The sequence below is a fragment of the Lissotriton vulgaris genome, chromosome 3_1 (assembly GCF_964263255.1).
Source record: "Lissotriton vulgaris chromosome 3_1, aLisVul1.2, whole genome shotgun sequence".
NCBI classification, from domain to species: domain Eukaryota; kingdom Metazoa; phylum Chordata; class Amphibia; order Caudata; family Salamandridae; genus Lissotriton; species Lissotriton vulgaris.
In genome coordinates this window covers 1408887615-1408908662 of record NC_141689.1, presented here as the reverse complement: position 1 = coordinate 1408908662, position 21048 = coordinate 1408887615, and the positions used below count along the sequence as shown (strand labels likewise).

General features: G+C 51.6%; 1 protein-coding gene across 4 annotated transcripts in view; it reads left to right on the top strand.

Moving 5' to 3' along the window:
* Window positions 1–21048, top strand: part of WDFY3 (WD repeat and FYVE domain containing 3) — a 2050643-nt gene that overhangs the window by 2004278 nt on the left and 25317 nt on the right. For all 4 annotated transcript variants that reach the window (XM_086961876.1, XM_086961875.1, XM_086961873.1 and 1 more), the window contains one exon: window positions 161–358. In XM_086961876.1, the coding sequence (XP_086818002.1) occupies window positions 161–358 (198 nt within the window). The remainder of the gene's footprint in view (window positions 1–160; window positions 359–21048) is intronic.

Below are 21048 nucleotides of genomic sequence, written 5' to 3'. Positions count from 1 at the left end.
ACTTATTCACCAGGTTTTTAGCATTTTCTCGTCTTTGTCATATATATGAAACACCTAGCCTCGATGAACTCCGTATGGTAGTGGTCTCATGTAGGAAAACCAATTCTGCTTTTTAAGCTGATATGCTCTATATCATCTTCCTTTTACTTTTTCTTTTCAGGGATCACAGTAGGATTCTAGTCGGCGATAGCCGGGGAAGGGTGTTCAGCTGGTCTGTCAGTGACCAACCTGGTCGCTCTGCAGCTGACCACTGGGTGAAAGATGAGGGGGGAGATAGCTGCTCAGACTGCACTGTCCGATTTTCACTTACTGAAAGGCGTCACCACTGCCGGAACTGTGGACAGCTCTTCTGTCAAAAGTAAGTCAGCCTAGTTTTTCTTCTTAAATTACTGTGCAGCAGCCATTACTTTGTATATTAAATTTGCTACATGCTGTGCACTATTCTAACATCTGTTGGTTGGGCCCAGAAGTCTTTGAAATAAACCCCAGATTTCATCCATCACCTGTAGATATGTTTTTGCAGGTCCCATTATAGTATTTCATATGATCATAACCAGTACTGGGTTTTCCAACCTGATAATTTGATTACATTTTTGGGTCCCGAAGAGGCATAATTAACCGAGCATTTCAATGCAATAGGTCTCGCATTAGGAAAGTTTGAGCTATTGGTATTGTAAATGACACATTTTTTATTTATGTGTTGGTTTTGAAAATAGCGAAATTAATACTTTTGTCATTTACAATGCCAATAGTTATAACTTTCGCAAATGTGACACCTATAGCATTTGTAATGCAATATGTGTTGTATTTACGTGACTTAGATTTATTGCTATTACAAATAACAATAGCTTTTAATTTCTTATAATAATTTATACTTAAATAAAAGTTATTGTAATTTAAAATGGCAATAGCTTAAACATTTGTAAATAACTTTTGTAAAGATTTTGTTCAGTGTATTTTATTATGACGAAAATCCAAGAACAGAAGTGAAATATTAACATCTTTTTGTGACATTTGTAATAAAGCTTGAATCATTGAGAGAACATATTTGAACCAGTTGTTGTTGAATGGTTGCAAAGATTGATGCTGTGGTGGCGCTGAGTGATATTGTGGTGACAACAAGTGATGCTTTGGTAGCGCATAGTTATGTTGTGGTGCCCCTGAGTGATGCTGTGGTGATGTGATAGATAGAGTGAGGGCGATAAATAGATAGAGTGAGGGCGATAAATAGAGTGAGGGCGATAAATAGAGTGAGGGCGATAAATAGAGTGAGGGCGATAAATAGAGTGAGGGCGATAAATAGAGTGAGGGCGATAGATAGAGTGAGGGCGATAGATAGAGTGAGGGCGATAGATAGAGTGAGGGCGATAGATAGAGTGAGGGCGATAGATAGAGTGAGGGCGATAGATAGAGTGAGGGCGATAGATAGAGTGAGGGCGATAGATAGAGTGAGGGCGATAGATAGAGTGAGGGCGATAGATAGAGTGAGGGCGATAGAGTGAGGGCGATAGATAGAGTGAGGGCGATAGATAGAGTGAGGGCGATATAGAGTGAGGGCGATATAGAGTGAGGGCGATATAGAGTGAGGGCGATATAGAGTGAGGGCGATATAGAGTGAGGGCGATATAGAGTGAGGGCGATATAGAGTGAGGGCGATATAGAGTGAGGGCGATATAGAGTGAGGGCGATATAGAGTGAGGGCGATATAGAGTGAGGGCGATATAGAGTGAGGGCGATAGATAGATAGATAGATAGATAGATAGATAGATAGATAGATAGATAGATAGATAGATAGATAGATAGATAGATAGATAGATAAATAGATAGATAGAGGGCGACAAATAGATAGATTGAGGGCGACAAATAGATAGATTGAGGGCGACAAAGAGATAGATAGATTGAGGGTGACAAATAGATAGATAGATTGAGGGCGACAAATAGATAGATAGATTGAGGGCGACAAATAGATAGAGTGAGGGCAATAAATAGAGTGAAGGCGATAGATAGAGTGAGGGCGATAGATAGAGTGAGGGCGATAGATAGAGTGAGGGCGATAGATAGAGTGAGGGCGATAGATAGAGTGAGGGCGATAGATAGAGTGAGGGCGATAGATAGAGTGAGGGCGATAGATAGAGTGAGGGCGATAGATAGAGTGAGGGCGATAGATAGAGTGAGGGCGATAGATAGAGTGAGGGCGATAGATAGAGTGAGAGGGCGATAGATAGAGTGAGGGCGATAGAGTGAGGGCGATAGATAGAGTGAGGGCGATAGATAGAGTGAGGGCGATAGATAGAGTGAGGGCGATAGATAGAGTGAGGGCGATAGATAGAGTGAGGGCGATAGATAGAGTGAGGGCGATAGATAGAGTGAGGGCGATAGATAGAGTGAGGGCGATAGATAGAGTGAGGGCGATAGATAGAGTGAGGGCGATAGATAGAGTGAGGGCGATAGATAGAGTGAGGGCGATAGATAGAGTGAGGGCGATAGATAGAGTGAGGGCGATAGATAGAGTGAGGGCGATAGATAGAGTGAGGGCGATAGATAGAGTGAGGGCGATAGAGTGAGGGCGATAGAGTGAGGGCGATAGAGTGAGGGCGATAGAGTGAGGGCGATAGAGTGAGGGCGATAGAGTGAGGGCGATAGAGTGAGGGCGATAGAGTGAGGGCGATAGAGTGAGGGCGATAGAGTGAGGGCGATAGAGTGAGGGCGATAGATAGATAGATAGATAGATAGATAGATAGATAGATAGATAGATAGATAGATAGAGGGCGACAAATAGATAGAGTGAGGGTGATAGATAGAGTGAGGGCGATAGATAGAGTGAGGGCGATAGATAGAGTGAGGGCGATAGATAGAGTGAGGGCGCTAGATAGAGTGAGGGCGCTAGATAGAGTGAGGGCGCTAGATAGAGTGAGGGCGATAGAGTGAGGGCGATAGATAGAGTGAGGGCGATAGATAGAGTGAGGGCGATAGATAGAGTGAGGGCGATAGATAGAGTGAGGGCGATAGATAGAGTGAGGGCGATAGATAGAGTGAGGGCGATAGATAGAGTGAGGGCGATAGATAGAGTGAGGGCGATAGATAGAGTGAGGGCGATAGATAGAGTGAGGGCGATAGATAGAGTAAGGGCGATAGATAGAGTGAGGGCGATAGATAGAGTGAGGGCGATAGATAGAGTGAGGGCGATAGAGTGAGGGCGATAGAGTGAGGGCGATAGAGTGAGGGCGATAGAGTGAGGGCGATAGAGTGAGGGCGATAGATAGATAGATAGATAGATAGATAGATAGATAGATAGATAGATAGATAGATAGATAGATAGAGGGCGACAAATAGATAGATTGAGGGCGACAAATAGATAGAGTGAGGGTGATAGATAGAGTGAGGGCGATAGATAGAGTGAGGGCGATAGATAGAGTGAGAGCGCTAGATAGAGTGAGGGCGATAGATAGAGTGAGGGAGATAGAGTGAGGGAGATAGAGTGAGGGCGTTAGATAGAGTGAGGGAGATAGAGTGAGGGCGATAGAGTGAGGGCGATAGATAGAGTGAGGGCGATAGATAGAGTGAGGGCGATAGATAGAGTGAGGGCGATAGATAGAGTGAGGGCGATAGATAGAGTGAGGGCGATAGATAGAGTGAGGGAGATAGAGTGAGGGAGATAGAGTGAGGGAGATAGAGTGAGGGCGTTAGATAGAGTGAGGGAGATAGAGTGAGGGAGATAGAGTGAGGGAGATAGAGTGAGGGCGATAGAGTGAGTGAGGGCGATAGAGTGAGTGAGGGCGATAGAGTGAGTGAGGGCGATAGAGTGAGTGAGGGCGATAGAGTGAGTGAGGGCGATAGAGTGAGTGAGGGCGATAGAGTGAGGGCGATAGAGTGAGGGCGATAGATAGATAGATAGAGGGCGATAGATAGATAGATTGAGGGCGACAAATAGATAGAGTGAGGGCAATAAATAGATAGAGTGAAGGCGATAGATAGAGTGAGGGTGATAGAGTGAGGGCGATAGATAGAGTGAAGGCGATAGATAGAGTGAGGGCGATAGATAGAGTGAGGGCGATAGATAGAGTGAGGGCGATAGATAGAGTGAGGGCGATAGATAGAGTGAGGACGATAGATAGAGTGAGGGCGATAGAGTGAGGGCGATAGAGTGAGGGCGATAGAGTGAGGGCGATAGAGTGAGGGCGATAGAGTGAGGGCGATAGAGTGAGGGCGATAGAGTGAGGGCGATAGAGTGAGGGCGATAGAGTGAGTGAGGGCGATAGAGTGAGTGAGGGCGATAGAGTGAGGGCGATAGATAGACAGATAGTGTGAGGGCGATAGATAGACAGATAGTGTGAGGGTGATAGATAGACAGATAGAGTGAGGGCGATAGATAGACAGATAGAGTGAGGGCGATAGATAGACAGATAGATTGAGGGCGATAGATAGACAGATAGAGTGAGGGTGATAGAGTGAGGGCGATAGAGTGAGGGCGATAGAGTGAGGGCGATAGAGTGAGGGCGATAGAGTGAGGGCGATAGAGTGAGGGCGATAGAGTGAGGGCGATAGAGTGAGGGCGATAGAGTGAGGGCGATAGAGTGAGGGCGATAGAGTGAGGGCGATAGAGTGAGGGCGATAGAGTGAGGGCGATAGAGTGAGGGCGATAGAGTGAGGGCGATAGAGTGAGGGCGATAGAGTGAGGGCGATAGAGTGAGGGCGATAGAGTGAGGGCGATAGAGTGAGGGCGATAGATAGATAGATAGATAGATAGATAGATAGATAGATAGATAGATAGATAGATAGATAGATAGATAGATAGATAGATAGATAGATAGATAGATAGATAGATTGAGGGCGACAAATAGATAGATAGATTGAGGGCGACAAATAGATAGATAGATTGAGGGCGACAAATAGATAGAGTGAGGGCGACAAATAGATAGAGTGAGGGCGATAGATAGAGTGAGGGCGATAGATAGAGTGAGGGCGATAGATAGAGTGAGGGCGATAGTTAGAGCGAGGGCGATAGTTAGAGTGAGGGCGATAGATAGAGTGAGGGCGATAGATAGAGTGAGGGCGATAGATAGAGTGAGGGCGATAGATAGAGTGAGGGCGATAGATAGAGTGAGGGCGATAGATAGAGTGAGGGCGATAGATAGAGTGAGGGCGATAGATAGAGTGAGGGCGATAGATAGAGTGAGAGCGCTAGATAGAGTGAGGGCGATAGATAGAGTGAGGGAGATAGAGTGAGGGAGATAGAGTGAGGGCGTTAGATAGAGTGAGGGAGATAGAGTGAGGGCGATAGAGTGAGGGCGATAGATAGAGTGAGGGCGATAGATAGAGTGAGGGCGATAGATAGAGTGAGGGCGATAGATAGAGTGAGGGCGATAGATAGAGTGAGAGGGCGATAGATAGAGTGAGGGCGATAGAGTGAGGGCGATAGATAGAGTGAGGGCGATAGATAGAGTGAGGGCGATAGATAGAGTGAGGGCGATAGATAGAGTGAGGGCGATAGATAGAGTGAGGGCGATAGATAGAGTGAGGGCGATAGATAGAGTGAGGGCGATAGATAGAGTGAGGGCGATAGATAGAGTGAGGGCGATAGATAGAGTGAGGGCGATAGATAGAGTGAGGGCGATAGATAGAGTGAGGGCGATAGATAGAGTGAGGGCGATAGAGTGAGGGCGATAGAGTGAGGGCGATAGAGTGAGGGCGATAGAGTGAGGGCGATAGAGTGAGGGCGATAGAGTGAGGGCGATAGAGTGAGGGCGATAGAGTGAGGGCGATAGAGTGAGGGCGATAGAGTGAGGGCGATAGAGTGAGGGCGATAGATAGATAGATAGATAGATAGATAGATAGATAGATAGAGGGCGACAAATAGATAGAGTGAGGGTGATAGATAGAGTGAGGGCGATAGATAGAGTGAGGGCGATAGATAGAGTGAGGGCGATAGATAGAGTGAGGGCGCTAGATAGAGTGAGGGCGCTAGATAGAGTGAGGGCGCTAGATAGAGTGAGGGCGATAGAGTGAGGGCGATAGATAGAGTGAGGGCGATAGATAGAGTGAGGGCGATAGATAGAGTGAGGGCGATAGATAGAGTGAGGGCGATAGATAGAGTGAGGGCGATAGATAGAGTGAGGGCGATAGATAGAGTGAGGGCGATAGATAGAGTGAGGGCGATAGATAGAGTGAGGGCGATAGATAGAGTGAGGGCGATAGATAGAGTGAGGGCGATAGATAGAGTAAGGGCGATAGATAGAGTGAGGGCGATAGATAGAGTGAGGGCGATAGATAGAGTGAGGGCGATAGAGTGAGGGCGATAGAGTGAGGGCGATAGAGTGAGGGCGATAGAGTGAGGGCGATAGAGTGAGGGCGATAGAGTGAGGGCGATAGATAGATAGATAGATAGATAGATAGATAGATAGATAGATAGATAGATAGAGGGCGACAAATAGATAGATTGAGGGCGACAAATAGATAGAGTGAGGGTGATAGATAGAGTGAGGGCGATAGATAGAGTGAGGGCGATAGATAGAGTGAGAGCGCTAGATAGAGTGAGAGCGCTAGATAGAGTGAGGGCGATAGATAGAGTGAGGGAGATAGAGTGAGGGAGATAGAGTGAGGGCGTTAGATAGAGTGAGGGAGATAGAGTGAGGGCGATAGAGTGAGGGCGATAGATAGAGTGAGGGCGATAGATAGAGTGAGGGCGATAGATAGAGTGAGGGCGATAGATAGAGTGAGGGCGATAGATAGAGTGAGGGCGATAGATAGAGTGAGGGAGATAGAGTGAGGGAGATAGAGTGAGGGAGATAGAGTGAGGGCGTTAGATAGAGTGAGGGAGATAGAGTGAGGGAGATAGAGTGAGGGAGATAGAGTGAGGGCGATAGAGTGAGTGAGGGCGATAGAGTGAGTGAGGGCGATAGAGTGAGTGAGGGCGATAGAGTGAGTGAGGGCGATAGAGTGAGTGAGGGCGATAGAGTGAGTGAGGGCGATAGAGTGAGGGCGATAGAGTGAGGGCGATAGATAGATAGATAGAGGGCGATAGATAGATAGATTGAGGGCGACAAATAGATAGAGTGAGGGCAATAAATAGATAGAGTGAAGGCGATAGATAGAGTGAGGGTGATAGAGTGAGGGCGATAGATAGAGTGAGGGCGATAGATAGAGTGAGGGCGATAGATAGAGTGAGGGCGATAGATAGAGTGAGGGCGATAGATAGAGTGAGGGCGATAGATAGAGTGAGGACGATAGATAGAGTGAGGACGATAGAGTGAGGGCGATAGAGTGAGGGCGATAGAGTGAGGGCGATAGAGTGAGGGCGATAGAGTGAGGGCGATAGAGTGAGGGCGATAGAGTGAGGGCGATAGAGTGAGTGAGGGCGATAGAGTGAGTGAGGGCGATAGAGTGAGGGCGATAGATAGACAGATAGTGTGAGGGCGATAGATAGACAGATAGTGTGAGGGTGATAGATAGACAGATAGAGTGAGGGCGATAGATAGACAGATAGAGTGAGGGCGATAGATAGACAGATAGATTGAGGGCGATAGATAGACAGATAGAGTGAGGGTGATAGAGTGAGGGCGATAGAGTGAGGGCGATAGAGTGAGGGCGATAGAGTGAGGGCGATAGAGTGAGGGCGATAGATAGAGTGAGGGCGATAGATAGAGTGAGGGCGATAGATAGAGTGAGGGCGATAGATAGAGTGAGGGCGATAGATAGAGTGAGGGCGATAGATAGAGTGAGGGCGATAGAGTGAGGGCGATAGAGTGAGGGCGATAGAGTGAGGGCGATAGAGTGAGGGCGATAGAGTGAGGGCGATAGAGTGAGGGCGATAGAGTGAGGGCGATAGAGTGAGGGCGATAGAGTGAGGGCGATAGAGTGAGGGCGATAGAGTGAGGGCGATAGAGTGAGGGCGATAGAGTGAGGGCGATAGAGTGAGGGCGATAGAGTGAGGGCGATAGAGTGAGGGCGATAGATAGATAGATAGATAGATAGATAGATAGATAGATAGATAGATAGATAGATAGATAGATAGATAGATTGAGGGCGACAAATAGATAGATAGATTGAGGGCGACAAATAGATAGATAGATTGAGGGCGACAAATAGATAGAGTGAGGGCGACAAATAGATAGAGTGAGGGCGATAGATAGAGTGAGGGCGATAGATAGAGTGAGGGCGATAGATAGAGTGAGGGCGATAGTTAGAGCGAGGGCGATAGTTAGAGTGAGGGCGATAGATAGAGTGAGGGCGATAGATAGAGTGAGGGCGATAGATAGAGTGAGGGCGATAGATAGAGTGAGGGCGATAGATAGAGTGAGGGCGATAGATAGAGTGAGGGCGATAGATAGAGTGAGGGCGATAGATAGAGTGAGGGCGATAGATAGAGTGAGGGCGATGAGGGCGATAGCGTGAGGGCGATAGCGTGAGGGCGATAGAGTGATAGAGTGAGGGCGATAGATAGAGTGAGGGCGATAGATAGAGTGAGGGCGATAGATAGAGTGAGGGCGATAGATAGAGTGAGGGCGATAGATAGAGTGAGGGCGATAGATAGAGTGAGGGCGATAGATAGAGTGAGGGCGATAGATAGAGTGAGGGCGATAGATAGAGTGAGGGCGATAGATAGAGTGAGGGCGATAGATAGAGTGAGGGCGATAGATAGAGTGAGGGCGATAGATAGAGTGAGGGCGATAGATAGAGTGAGGGCGATAGCGTGATAGAGTGAGGGCGATAGATAGAGTGAGGGCGATAGATAGAGTGAGGGCGATAGATAGAGTGAGGGCGATAGATAGAGTGAGGGCGATAGATAGAGTGAGGGCGATAGATAGAGTGAGGGCGATAGATAGAGTGAGGGCGATAGATAGAGTGAGGGCGATAGATAGAGTGAGGGCGATAGATAGAGTGAGGGCGATAGATAGAGTGAGGGCGATAGATAGAGTGAGGGCGATAGATAGAGTGAGGGCGATAGATAGAGTGAGGGCGATAGATAGAGTGAGGGCGATAGTGATAGAGTGAGGGCGATAGATAGAGTGAGGGCGATAGATAGAGTGAGGGCGATAGATAGACAGATAGAGTGAGGGCGATAGATAGACAGATAGAGTGAGGGTGATAGAGTGAGGGTGATAGAGTGAGGGCGATAGAGTGAGGGCGATAGATGAGGGCGATAGAGTGAGGGCGATAGAGTGAGGGCGATAGAGTGAGGGCGATAGAGTGACGGCGATAGAGTGAGGGCGATAGAGTGAGGGCGATAGAGTGAGGGCGATAGAGTGAGGGCGATAGAGTGAGGGCGATAGAGTGAGGGCGATAGAGTGAGGGCGATAGAGTGAGGGCGATAGAGTGAGGGCGATAGAGTGAGGGCGATAGAGTGAGGGCGATAGAGTGAGGGCGATAGAGTGAGGGCGATAGAGTGAGGGCGATAGAGTGAGGGCGATAGAGTGAGGGCGATAGAGTGAGGGCGATAGATAGATAGATAGATAGATAGATAGATAGATAGATAGATAGATAGATTGAGGGCGACAAATAGATAGATAGATTGAGGGCGACAAATAGATAGATAGATTGAGGGCGACAAATAGATAGATAGATTGAGGGCGACAAATAGATAGATAGATTGAGGGCGACAAATAGATAGATAGATTGAGGGCGACAAATAGATAGATAGATTGAGGGCGACAAATAGATAGAGTGAGGGCAATAAATAGATAGAGTGAAGGCGATAGATAGAGTGAGGGCGATAGATAGAGTGAGGGCGATAGATAGAGTGAGGGCGATAGATAGAGTGAGGGCGATAGATAGAGTGAGGGCGATAGATAGAGTGAGGGCGATAGATAGAGTGAGGGCGATAGATAGAGTGAGGGCGATAGATAGAGTGAGGGCGATAGATAGAGCGAGGGCGATAGATAGAGCGAGGGCGATAGATAGAGTGAGGGCGATAGAGTGAGGGCGATAGATAGAGTGAGGGCGATAGATAGAGTGAGGGCGATAGAGTGAGGGCGATAGAGTGATAGAGTGAGGGCGATAGATAGAGTGAGGGCGATAGATAGTGTGAGGGCGATAGATAGAGTGAGGGCGATAGATAGAGTGAGGGCGATAGATAGAGTGAGGGCGATAGATAGAGTGAGGGCGATAGAGAGATAGAGTGAGGGCGATAGAGAGATAGAGTGAGGGCGATAGAGAGATAGAGTGAGGGCGATAGAGAGATAGAGTGAGGGTGATAGAGTGAGGGCGATAGAGTGATAGAGTGAGGGCGATAGAGAGATAGAGTGAGGGCGATAGAGAGATAGATAGATGGTTGTGTGTGTGTGGGGGGTTGTGTGTTTGGTTATGTGTTGTGCTTGGGTTTGTGTGCGTCGTTGTGCTTGGGGTTGTGTGTGGGGTTGTGTATGGTTGTGTGTGTGTGCGGTTGTGTGTGTGTGCGTAGTTTTGTGTGTGTGCGTGGGGGTGTGTGTGTGGGGGGGGTTGTGTGTGTGTAGGGTTGTGTGTGAGGGGGTTGTGTATGTGGGGGGGTGGGGGGGGGTGGGGGGGGAGTGGGGGATTGTGTGTATGGGGTTGTGTGTGGGGGATTGTGTGTGTTTGGGGTTGTGTGTCAGGGATTGTTTGTGGGGGTGTGGGGGGAGTGTGTGTGTGTGGGGGGGAGTGTGTGTGTGTGGGGGGGAGTGTGTGTGTGTGGGGGGGAGTGTGTGTGTGTGGGGGGGAGTGTGTGTGTGGTGTGTGTGGGGGGAGTGTGTGTGTGTGGGGGGAGTGTGTGTGTGGGGGGGGGGAGTATGTGTGGGGGGGAGTGTGTGTGGGGAGTGTGTGTGGGGGGGAGTGTGTGTGTGTGGGGGTGGGTGTGTGTGTGGGGGAGTGTGTGTGGGGGGGGAAGTGTGTGTGTGTGGGGCAGTGTGTGTGGGGGGGAGTGTGTGTGTCGGTGGGGTGTGTGGGGCAGTGTGTGTGTATGGGGAGTGTGTGGGTGGGGGGGAGTGTGTGTGGGGGGAATGGTGTGTGTGGGGGGAGTGTGTGTGTGTGGGGGGAGTGTGTGTGGGGGGATTGTGTGTGGGTTTGTGTGCGTGGTTGTGCTTTGGGTTGTGTGTGTGGTTGAGTGGGGTTGTGTGTGGTTGGGTATGTGCGTGGTTGTGTGTGTGTGTGCGTGGGTATGTGCATGGGGTGTGTGCGTGGGGGGTTGTGTGTGTGTGGGGGTGTGTGTGAGGGGGTTGTGTATGTGGTTGTGTGTGTGCGGGGGTGGGGTGGTTCGGGGGTGTGTGGGATTGTGTGTGTGGGGTTGTGTGTCAGGGATTGTTTGTGGGGGGTTGTGTGTGGGGGGGTGGGTGAGTGTGTGGGGTATGTCTGTGTGTGGGGGGAGTGTGTGGGGTTGTGTGTGTGGGGGTGGGGGGAGTGTGTGTGTGGTGGGAGTGTGTGTGTGGGGGGGGAGTGTGGGGGGGGAGTGTGTGTGTGGGGGGAGTGTGTGTGTGGGGGGAGTGTGTGTGTGGGGGGAAAGTGTGTGGGTGGGGAGTGTTTGTGTGTGGGTGGGGAGTGTGTGTGCGGGTGTGTGTGGGGGGGGGGGTGTGTGGGGGAGTGTGTGTGGGGGGGGAGTGTGTGTCGGGGAGTGTGTGTGTGGGGGACTGTGTGTGTGTGGGGCGAAGTGTGTGGGTGGGGGAGTGTGTGTGTGGGCGAGTGTGTGTGTGTGTGGGGGAGTGTGTGTGTGTGGGGAGGGGAGTGTGTGTGTGTGGGGGAGTGTGTGTGTGTGTGGCGGATTGTGTGGGGGGGGGAGTGTGTGGGGGGAGTGTGTGTGTGGGGGGGGAATTGGGAATTGTGGGGGGGAGTGTGTGTGGGGGTGGGGGGTGGGGGGAGTGTGTGTGTGTGTGGGTAGTGTGTGTGTGGGGGGGGAGTGTGTGTGTGGGGGGGGAGTGTGTGTGTGGGGGGGAGTGTGTGTGTGTGGGGGGAGTGTGTGTGGGGTGTTTGTGCGTGTGTGCGGGATTGTGTGTGTGGGGGTGGTTTGTGGGAGGGTGTGTGTATGTGGGGGGTTGTGTATGTGGGTGAGTGGTGTGTGGGTGGTTGCGTGTGTGGGTGGTTGTGTGTGTGGGGGTTTGTGTGGGTTGGGAAAGTGTGTGGGTGGGGGGAGTGTGTATGGGGGAGTGTGTGTGATTGGTAGATAGTGAGGGCGATAGATAAAGTGAGGGCGATAGAGTGAGGGCGATAGATAGATAGACTGAGGGCGATAGATAGACAGAGTGAGGGCAATAGTGTGTGTGTGGGGGGGAGTGTGTGTGTGTGGGGGGTGTGTGTGTGGGGGGAGTGTGTGTGTGGGGAGGAATTGTGTGTGGGGTGGAGTGTGTGTGTTGGGAGAGTGTGTGTGTGGGGTTGTGTATGTGTGGAGGGGTTGTGTGTTAGGGGGTTGTGTGGGGGAATGTGTGGGTGCTAACCTCCTCACTGAGGTCCTTAAACTGCAGGCAAGCTCGGCCGAGCCTCTTCTGCCTTTTAATGAGGCCTTGTCAGACGTTCTTCTGGGAACTTGGTCCAAGCCCGCTACAGGTCCGCCTGTAGATAGGAACGTGGCCAAGCACCACCGCCCGGCTCCGGGCGACCCTTGCTTCCTGTCCATCCACCCCAACCCCGAGAGCCTGGTCATCCAGGACTTTAACTCCCAGACCGCATTCCCGACGGCTCCCCCCAATCGTGAATCCTAGAGGTATGAGAAATATGGGCAAAAAGGTATTGTCCTCCCTGAGTTTGGGGTTGCGGTCAGTCAACACCGTGTGCCTCTTGGGCCGTTACACCCACTCTCTGTGGGACACGGTGGCGGCCGTGCTGCCACAATGTCCGGAGGAGGCCCGGAATAAACTCGCCCAAGCCCTTGCGGAGGGTCGAGATGCGGCACGGTATTCCATCCGGTGTGGGCTGGATACCACGGACTCACTGGGCAGAGCGATGGCAACAACAGTGGCGATTCGTCGCCACGACTGGTTGAGGTCCGCCAACTTTTCGGCTGATGTCCAAAACACCCTTATGGACAAGTCGTTTGATGGCCGTCGCCTCTTTGGCGACAAGGCAGACCATGCGCTTGAGCGCTTTAAGGACTCCAGGGCTAATGCCAAGTCCTTGGGCCTCTCGACCCCGCGCCAGCAAACGGCTGCCTTTCGCTCCTTTCGTGGCCAAGGAAGGGGCGCCCCCACACGTCATGCCAGCCATGGGCCGCAGACTACCATCCAGCGCGATGGCGGACGTGGAAACCGTTGTGGCGGCGGTCGGGGACAACGGCGAGGCCAGTCCACACCTACCCCTGCAGCATCCGCCTCAAAACCCTCCTAGTCTGAGCTTTCAGGCCCATGTGACACCAGTGGGGGGGCAGGGTTCGCCATCACCACCTCCACTGGCGCACTGTCACATCGCACTGTCAAGCGCAAACAGCACTTCTCAATTTGCACTGTCACATCGGACAGGTGGGTGCTGCAAATCGTCCAAAGGGGCTACTCCCTCCCCTTTGAGGCGACCCCTCCAGCCATGCCACCGCGTGTCGGCGGACCACTTGAAACTTCTACAAGAGGACGTTACGGCACTCTTGGCCAAGGGGGCCATCGAGCGCGTTCCTGGGCCAGAAGTAGGGTGTGGTTGTTACTCCCACTACTTTCTGGTACCCAAGAAGGGCAAAGGGGGCCTTCACCCTATCTTGGACCTGGGGAACGTCAACGGCTTCCTCCGGAAGGAGAAGTTCAAGATGCTGACACTGGCTCAGGTCTTAGCTGCCCTGGACCCGGAAGACTGGATGGTAGCGTTGGACTTGCAGGACGCTTATTTTCATTGCCCGTCCTGCCGGCCCACCGGCGTTACCTGCGGTTAACGGTAGGCCACGAGCACTTTCAGTTTACTGTGCTCCCCTTCGGCCTTACCAGCGCCTCACGGGTGTTCACGAAAGTGATGGCGGTGGTCGCAGCTCATCTGCGCAGGTTTAGTGTTTCAGTCTTCCCCTACCTCGACGACTGGTTGTTGAAGGCGGGCTCGCCCCAGACAGTCGTCAGCCACCTCCAGACTACGGCCGACCTCCTGCACCTGCTGGCGTTCTCCATCAATGAGCCGAAGTCACATCTGTGTCCCTCTCAGAAGCTCCTCTTCATCGGAGCGGTTCTAGACTTGGCGCAGTTTCGGGTTTATCCCACCGAACAGCGGGTTCGGGATATTCAGGCTCTGATTCCGATCTTTCAGCCATTATCCCGAGTCTCGGTCAGGTTGACGCTGCGGCTTCTGAGGCTGATGGCCTCCTGCATCCTTCTGGTGCATCACTCCAGGTGGCGGATGCGGGCTCTGCAGTGGGACCTGAAGTTTCAGTGGGCCCAGCATCAGGGCAACTTGTCGACCATGTCTTGATCTCGGAGGGCACTGCAAGACAGTTGCAGTGGTGGCTCACGGACCGCGATTGGGTCAGCGGCAGATCCCTCTCCCTACCCCAACCGGAGCATGTAGTTGTGACGGACGCGTCCCTCCAGGGCTGGGGGTGCCACATGGGAGAGGCGGAGATCAGAGGCCTCTGGTCTCCGGCGGAGTCCCGGCTCCACATCAACCTTCTGGAGCTGCGGGCGATCCGGCTTGCACTGAAGGCATTCCTCCCCTCTGTCCGGGGGAGTGTAGTGCAGGTGTTTGTGGACAACACCACCGCTATGTGGTACTGCAACAAACAGGTCGGGTGGGGTCATGGACCCTATGCCAGGAGGCTCTGCGCCTCTGGCAGTGGCTGGAACATCAGGGCGTGACCCTGGTGGTTCAACACCTGGCAGGTTCCCTGAACGCCAGGGCAGACGAACTCAGCCGTCAGTGCATGATGGATCACGAATGGCGTCTGAACTCGGACGTGACGCAAGGCCTCTTTCAGCAGTGGGGAGAGCCTTGGTTAGATCTATTCGCCACAGAAAAGAACGGCCAATGTCATCAGTTCTGCGCGTTCGAATTTCCAAGGCGGCACTCGCTCGGAGACGCTTTTCGTCGCGAGAGGAGCTGCGGTCTGTTGTACGCCTTTCCGCCTATACCACTCTGCCCAGAGTGCTGAAGAAGGTCAGACGCGACCGGGCCCAAGTTATCCTTGTGGCTCCGGACTGGGCACAAAGATATTGGTATCCCGAGCTACTCAGCATGTCTGTCGATCCCCCGATTCGTCTGTCTCTTCAGGAGGACCTTCTGTCGCAGCAGCAGGGGACGGTCCTCCACCTAAACCTATCCAGTCTCCACCTCCATGCCTGGAGATTGAGCGGCGACAGTTGATGCCATTTGACTTGCCTCCTGAAGTTTGTACTATGATTCTGGCAGCCAGGCGTCTCTCCACAAAGTCGGTATACGCCTGCAGGTGGAACAGATTTGTGGCATGGTGCACAGCAAAGGCTGTGGATCCACTCTCTGCCCCTCTTTCTGAAGTTCTCCTCTTCCTTCTTTCTCTTGCCCAGCAGGGCTCTGCTCTGGGCACTATCAAGGGCTACCTTTCAGCCCTTTCCGCCTTCTTAAGGCTACCTGATCAGCCTTCTTTGTTCAAGTCCCCGATTGTTAATAGATTCTTGAAGGGCATCATTCATATGTTCACCCCTGTTCCTTTCGTGATGCCCCAGTGGGACTTGAACCTGGTTCTGACTTACCTGATGTGCGCTCCTTTTGAGCCGCTTCATAACTGTCCTCTCCGTCTTCTTACACTTAAGGCTGCTTTCCTGGTTGCCATCACCACTGCCAGGAGAGTGAGTGAGCTCCAGGCTCTTTCCTCCAAGCCTCCTTTCCTTTCTGTCCATCTGGACAAGGTTGTGTTGTGGACAAGACCCTCTTTCCTGCCCAAGGTAGTCACAGCCTTCCACATCGGGCAGTCTATCACCTTGCCCACCTTCTTTCCGCCTCCGCCTCCTTCTAAGGAGGAAGAGCGGCTCCACCGTCTGGACCCAAAACGTGCGCTCTCATACTATCTGGATCACACACGCCAGTTCCGGGTGGATGACCAACTCTTTGTTGGTTACGTGGGCGCTAAGAAGGGACGGGCGGTGCACAAACGGACCATCTCTCGGTGGGTAGTGTTATGCATCAAGGCATGCTACTCTTTGGCTAAGAAGGAGCCTCCTGTTGGGCTGAGAGCCCATTCCACTCGGGCCATGGCGGCTACTACTGCCCTGGACGGGGAGTCCCCTTGCAGGACATCTGTCAGGCAGCTAAGTGGGCCTTGCTGCACACGTTCGCAAGACACTACTACATGGACAGCCAAGTCCGGAGGGATGGCTTCTTTGGCCGTTCCGTCCTCCAGGACTTTCTAGTGTGAATATTGGTTCGCAGACCCACCACCGGGTTTGGTATTGCTGGGGTATCTATTCTAAAGTAAGGAATCTAATACTAACCGGTTTCTTTCAGATGCACAAGTTACTTACCTTTGGTAACGATATATCTGTAAGAAACAGTAGTTAGTATTAGATTCCTTACCGCCCGACCCATCCTCCCTGTTCTGCGAACCGATATCTAGGGTTAAGGTCATCCCCGTTCAGGGCCCAAGTTTCATGGCACCAGTGTTGGTTTTTATCATGGCTCTGCGTTTCTGGCGCGGAAAATCTGTGTATAAGAACAAACGTCCGCATGCGAGGGCGGCGTCTAAGTACTCCGGCGACGTCCTCCCGGCGGCAACTACGCCGACGACTGACGCGGAGCCACAGACGACGCCTACCAACACGCAAGGGTACTGCTACGCAAAGGTTTCTGGATCCAGTCTGACACCTGGGGATATTCTAAGGTAAGGAATCTAATACTAACTACTGTTTCCTACAGATATATCGTTACCGAAGGTAAGTAACTTGTGCATTGTGAGTAATAAAGCGTAACCGGTGTGAAAGTCCATGAAATCCCCCTACGTGTATCCAGGTGCAAATTACATCCCGGGTCTAATGAAAATTCAACACAGAGACGCTCTGGGAAGTTTGTACCTGCACAATAAAATGCATTACATTTTCGAAGAATAAAAGTATGTAAAAAAAAAAATCATTATCGTTGTTGATTTGTAGCTGGTGTTCCTTAAAAAATGTAAGTGACACTTGGTTCAACAGTGATAACATTAAAGAGCCGGTAGGCACTATAACTTAATTAAACACTGTTATATGGAGAATGCGTATTCTAGTGCAATTACATCTCGGGACTAGAATGTCACAACAAATATTCAGAGAAGTATTAAAAGAAAGAAATGTTTCATAGTATGCAATGCACGGTGTGTGTGTAATAGTGCGCTTACAGCCTGAGGCGTGTTCAAATTTACCACAATTAGGCTGTGCGCCGAGTGGGAGAAGAGGAGCTGTGAGAGGGAGAAGGGGCTTGCGAGGGAAACAGAGTAGCAATCTATAACAGAGACTGGGGCAATGCTCTGACGGCTACCAATTGGAGCCTGGATGCGAAGGGGGAGATTAAAACGACGGTATAAGCTAACTAGATGCTCTCCCCTGTCGGTTGGGTCTCCCCCTACGGGGCTTACAAATACAACATGTGAGCAATGACAGTAGTTTGCGGTTGTGTTGTGGAGCTCAGAAAGACATGCCAAAAGTTTATTTCTGCAAATACGCATGCGCAGATGCGAAGAGGAGATCATCCCGATGGGGAGATTAAAACGACAGAACACCGGTGCCAGCTCATTCCAAAGAATCTTTCGGAAACAATTCAATTCAAGCAAGCTTTATTCTACAAATGTCATAAAAGCATAAAATAGATAAAATTCCTCTCAAATGTTAGAAAAGCTTAAAATACATAATATCTAAAAGACAATTCATCTTAGAGAGGGCATAACATTCATAACAACAGTATACCACAAAATACCACAAAAGCACAATTTGGCCAAATTACTCCATCATTTTACTCCTAATAATCCAAGACCACCCTAGGAACTTTGCCACTGCTATATATACAGGAGGGTTAGTACTTGTGCAAATGATTCTAGTAGCTGCCATACCACTCCTGGTACCCAATAGTTTACACATTGGCCGCAACCATGCCCTGCGGGGAGCGAAATACGCAGGGCACCCAAATAGCATGTGACCAATTGATTCCAGGGGGGCCGGGCAACAGGGACAAGATGCCTTTCCACCATTTGACCACCTAGATGTAAATGCTCTGATTGGTAAACTACCAATTCAGAGCTGGAAATAGAGCTTTGTATCCAGAGGCTTGGTTATATCATCCCAGAATGTTTCTAAAATAATCTCATCTTTAAAATCCAGGAAGATCCCTGTAAGCGAGAGTGGAGCAGTAGTCCTAAAAGCTTTTGACACCACCAGCTCCCAGTCATACCCTTAAGGACCTTTTTCAGTGGGAACCTAGCATTGAGTGGATCCTCCCACAGCTCTTGCATTCCTAACTCTACAAGGATCCCACCACCGCCCGATAACCATTTAATTTTGTTGAAGGTATCACTTTTGATTATATCCATGAGTCCTGCAGCAAATATTCTTAGTTCAGGAGTTGACCATAAGCGCCTCCAGTACAATACTGGTCGCAAGTTAGCAATAAGTTCTATTGGTCTCATTCCTAAATCATGAAAAAAACAGGACACATAGGGGTACTCTGGGGTAAATTATTAAGATTGCGTAGGAACCTATTTTCAGATGCAGTCATTTTACCTAAATTCTCAAAGCCCCAAATCTCTACGCCATAAAGGGCTGCGCTAACCACCTTTGCCTCATAAACACGTAGAGCAGGGGCGACTGGTTTAGTGAAAGACTTTGCATGCTCTAGGCTCAACGCTCCAGCCAGTTGGCGATGCTTGAGCGTTTCCAGCTCAACCTGTTGGTTCCACCACAGATCATGTTGGATACTGACACCCAGGTAGCTAAAAGCCTTGACTTGCTCAAGGGGTAATCCATTCATGAATATATTGCCCTTGTATGATTTATGTTGATTAAAAGACATAAATTTGAATTTTTTTAAAACATTTACTTCCAGACCTCGGTTTGTGCAAAAATTTTCAAAAATACCTAGTGCTTTTTGCAATCCACTTGGGGTCTTAGCAATAGTTAGACAATCTTCAGCAAACATTAAAATGGGTACTTTCGCCCCTGCTAGAGTTGGGGCATCAACATTAGCTTCAATCAGTAGTTTGGGCACGTCATTTATGTATAGTGAAAACAGGGTTGGCGCTAGCACACAGCCTTGTCGCACCCTCTTTCTACTGGAAACTGGCTGGTAACGCTTCCAGGAGGACCCCTTCTTATCTGAGCATAATTAGGCTCATGGAGTCTCATGATTAACGAAAGAAGGGCACGAGGCATACCCATATCATGTAGAACAGACCATAGGACCGAGCGTGGAACAAGATCAAAGGCTGCCCTTAAATCAATGAAGGCAGCATATAAACTACCCCCACCTAGTTGGACAGTCTTCCAATGAAGCATTGCAAAATGTAGAATCTGAAAGAAACACGTTAGTGTTAGATTCCTTACCTTAGAAATATCCCCAGGCGTCAGTCTGGATCCGGAAACTTTTGCGTAGCAGTACCCCTGCGCGTCGGTAGGCGTCGTCTGCAGGCGTCCCCTGCGGCTCCGCGTCCGTCGTCGGCGTCGTGTGCCGTGATGACGTCGCTGGAGTATATAGACGCCGCCTCCGCGCGCTGACATCAGTTCTTCTTTTTTCCGCGCCAGCAAGCGCAGATCCGAAGAGCAGTACTCCGGTCTTTTGACCAACTTTGTTATAACTTCTATCTCTTTTTGGTGCCTGGTAGGATGCCCGGTTTCAAGAATTGTGACGGGTGTGACCGCACGATGTCGGTCACGGACCATCACCGACTCTGTCTCCGGTGCCTGGGCCTCGACCACGACGTGGACGCCTGCGTCGACTGCCGGGCTCTCACTAACAAGGCTAGACGGGAGCGGTCCCGCAAGCTGCTTGAGCTCCGGGTGTCGGCCCTGCATCGGGAGCGGTCTCGGTCCGGCCGGAGGTCCAGGGAGCGTTCGGGGGAGCGGTCGCGGAGCCGCGCCGAGCGCTCCGGAACTCGTCACCATTCGTCGGGCTCATCAGGTAAGAAACACAAGAAGTCGGGGCGTCGTCATCGTACCCCCGACTCCCCCCGACGCTCGCGCGACGCGGCCGGGGGTTCGGGTGAACCCGGCTCCGCGAGAGTCGCCGGCGCGGCCTGCCCCATACCCTCCGGTCCCTGGGCACGGTGCGACGCCTGAGGAGATTGAGGCGTTCCTCATGGCCATGAGGGCGCTCAGTTCTCCGACGGGGCCTACGGCGCCTTCGGGCCCAGTGCTACCGTCTGGAGGCCCTGATGGGTCGGGTGTCCCTGGCTCGACGCCATCGGGTGCTTCGGCCCCGGTGCCGCCGACGGCTCCGGCCCCGGTGCCGCCGACGGCTCCGACCCCGGCGCCGCAAGGGCCTTCGGGGTCGACGCCGGCTGGCCTACCGGCTGGTTCGGCGCCGATTCCATCTGGGTTACCCCCGACGCCGCCCCCGCGCGGCGCCGGTTCTCCTGTGCCGGCTTCGGCTTCCTCCCCCGAATCCGAACGCGGAGTCGGACCGGCGTCGATCGACGCCGGGCTCGACGCCGATGGGGCCTGTGAACCCCGAGGAGCCGGTCTACATCGTTGACTCCGAGTATGGAGATGATGAAGAGTACGGGGAAGGTTGGGAGGGGTCTGAGGACCCTCTGTCACGTGAGTGCCAGTATGACCCGGACTGGACAGGTGATTTGGGGGATGCCAGTGGTCTGGACGACTCTCCTAACCCTGGTTTTATCTCTCCTCCTTCCGTGGAGTCGGTGGAGGGTGCTGCATATTCAGTGGTGCTGATGAGGGCTGCCAAGGCCTTACACCTTGAGCTCCCCGTCGCGGCCGTGAGGCCTAACATCCTCACTGAGGTCTTCAAACCGCAGTCATGCCCACAGGAGCCACTGCTGCCGTTTAACGAAGCCTTGTCAGACGTTCTGTTGGGCACGTGGTCCAGGCCCGCTTCAGGTTCGCCTGTTGATCGGAACGTGGCCAGGCGCCACCGTCCTTGTCCGGACGACCCCAAATTCCTGTCCGCCCATCCCACCCCCGAGAGTCTGGTGATCCAGGCCTCTACCTCCCAGACCGTATTCCCGTCGGCCCCGCCCGATCGGGAATCCAAGAGGTA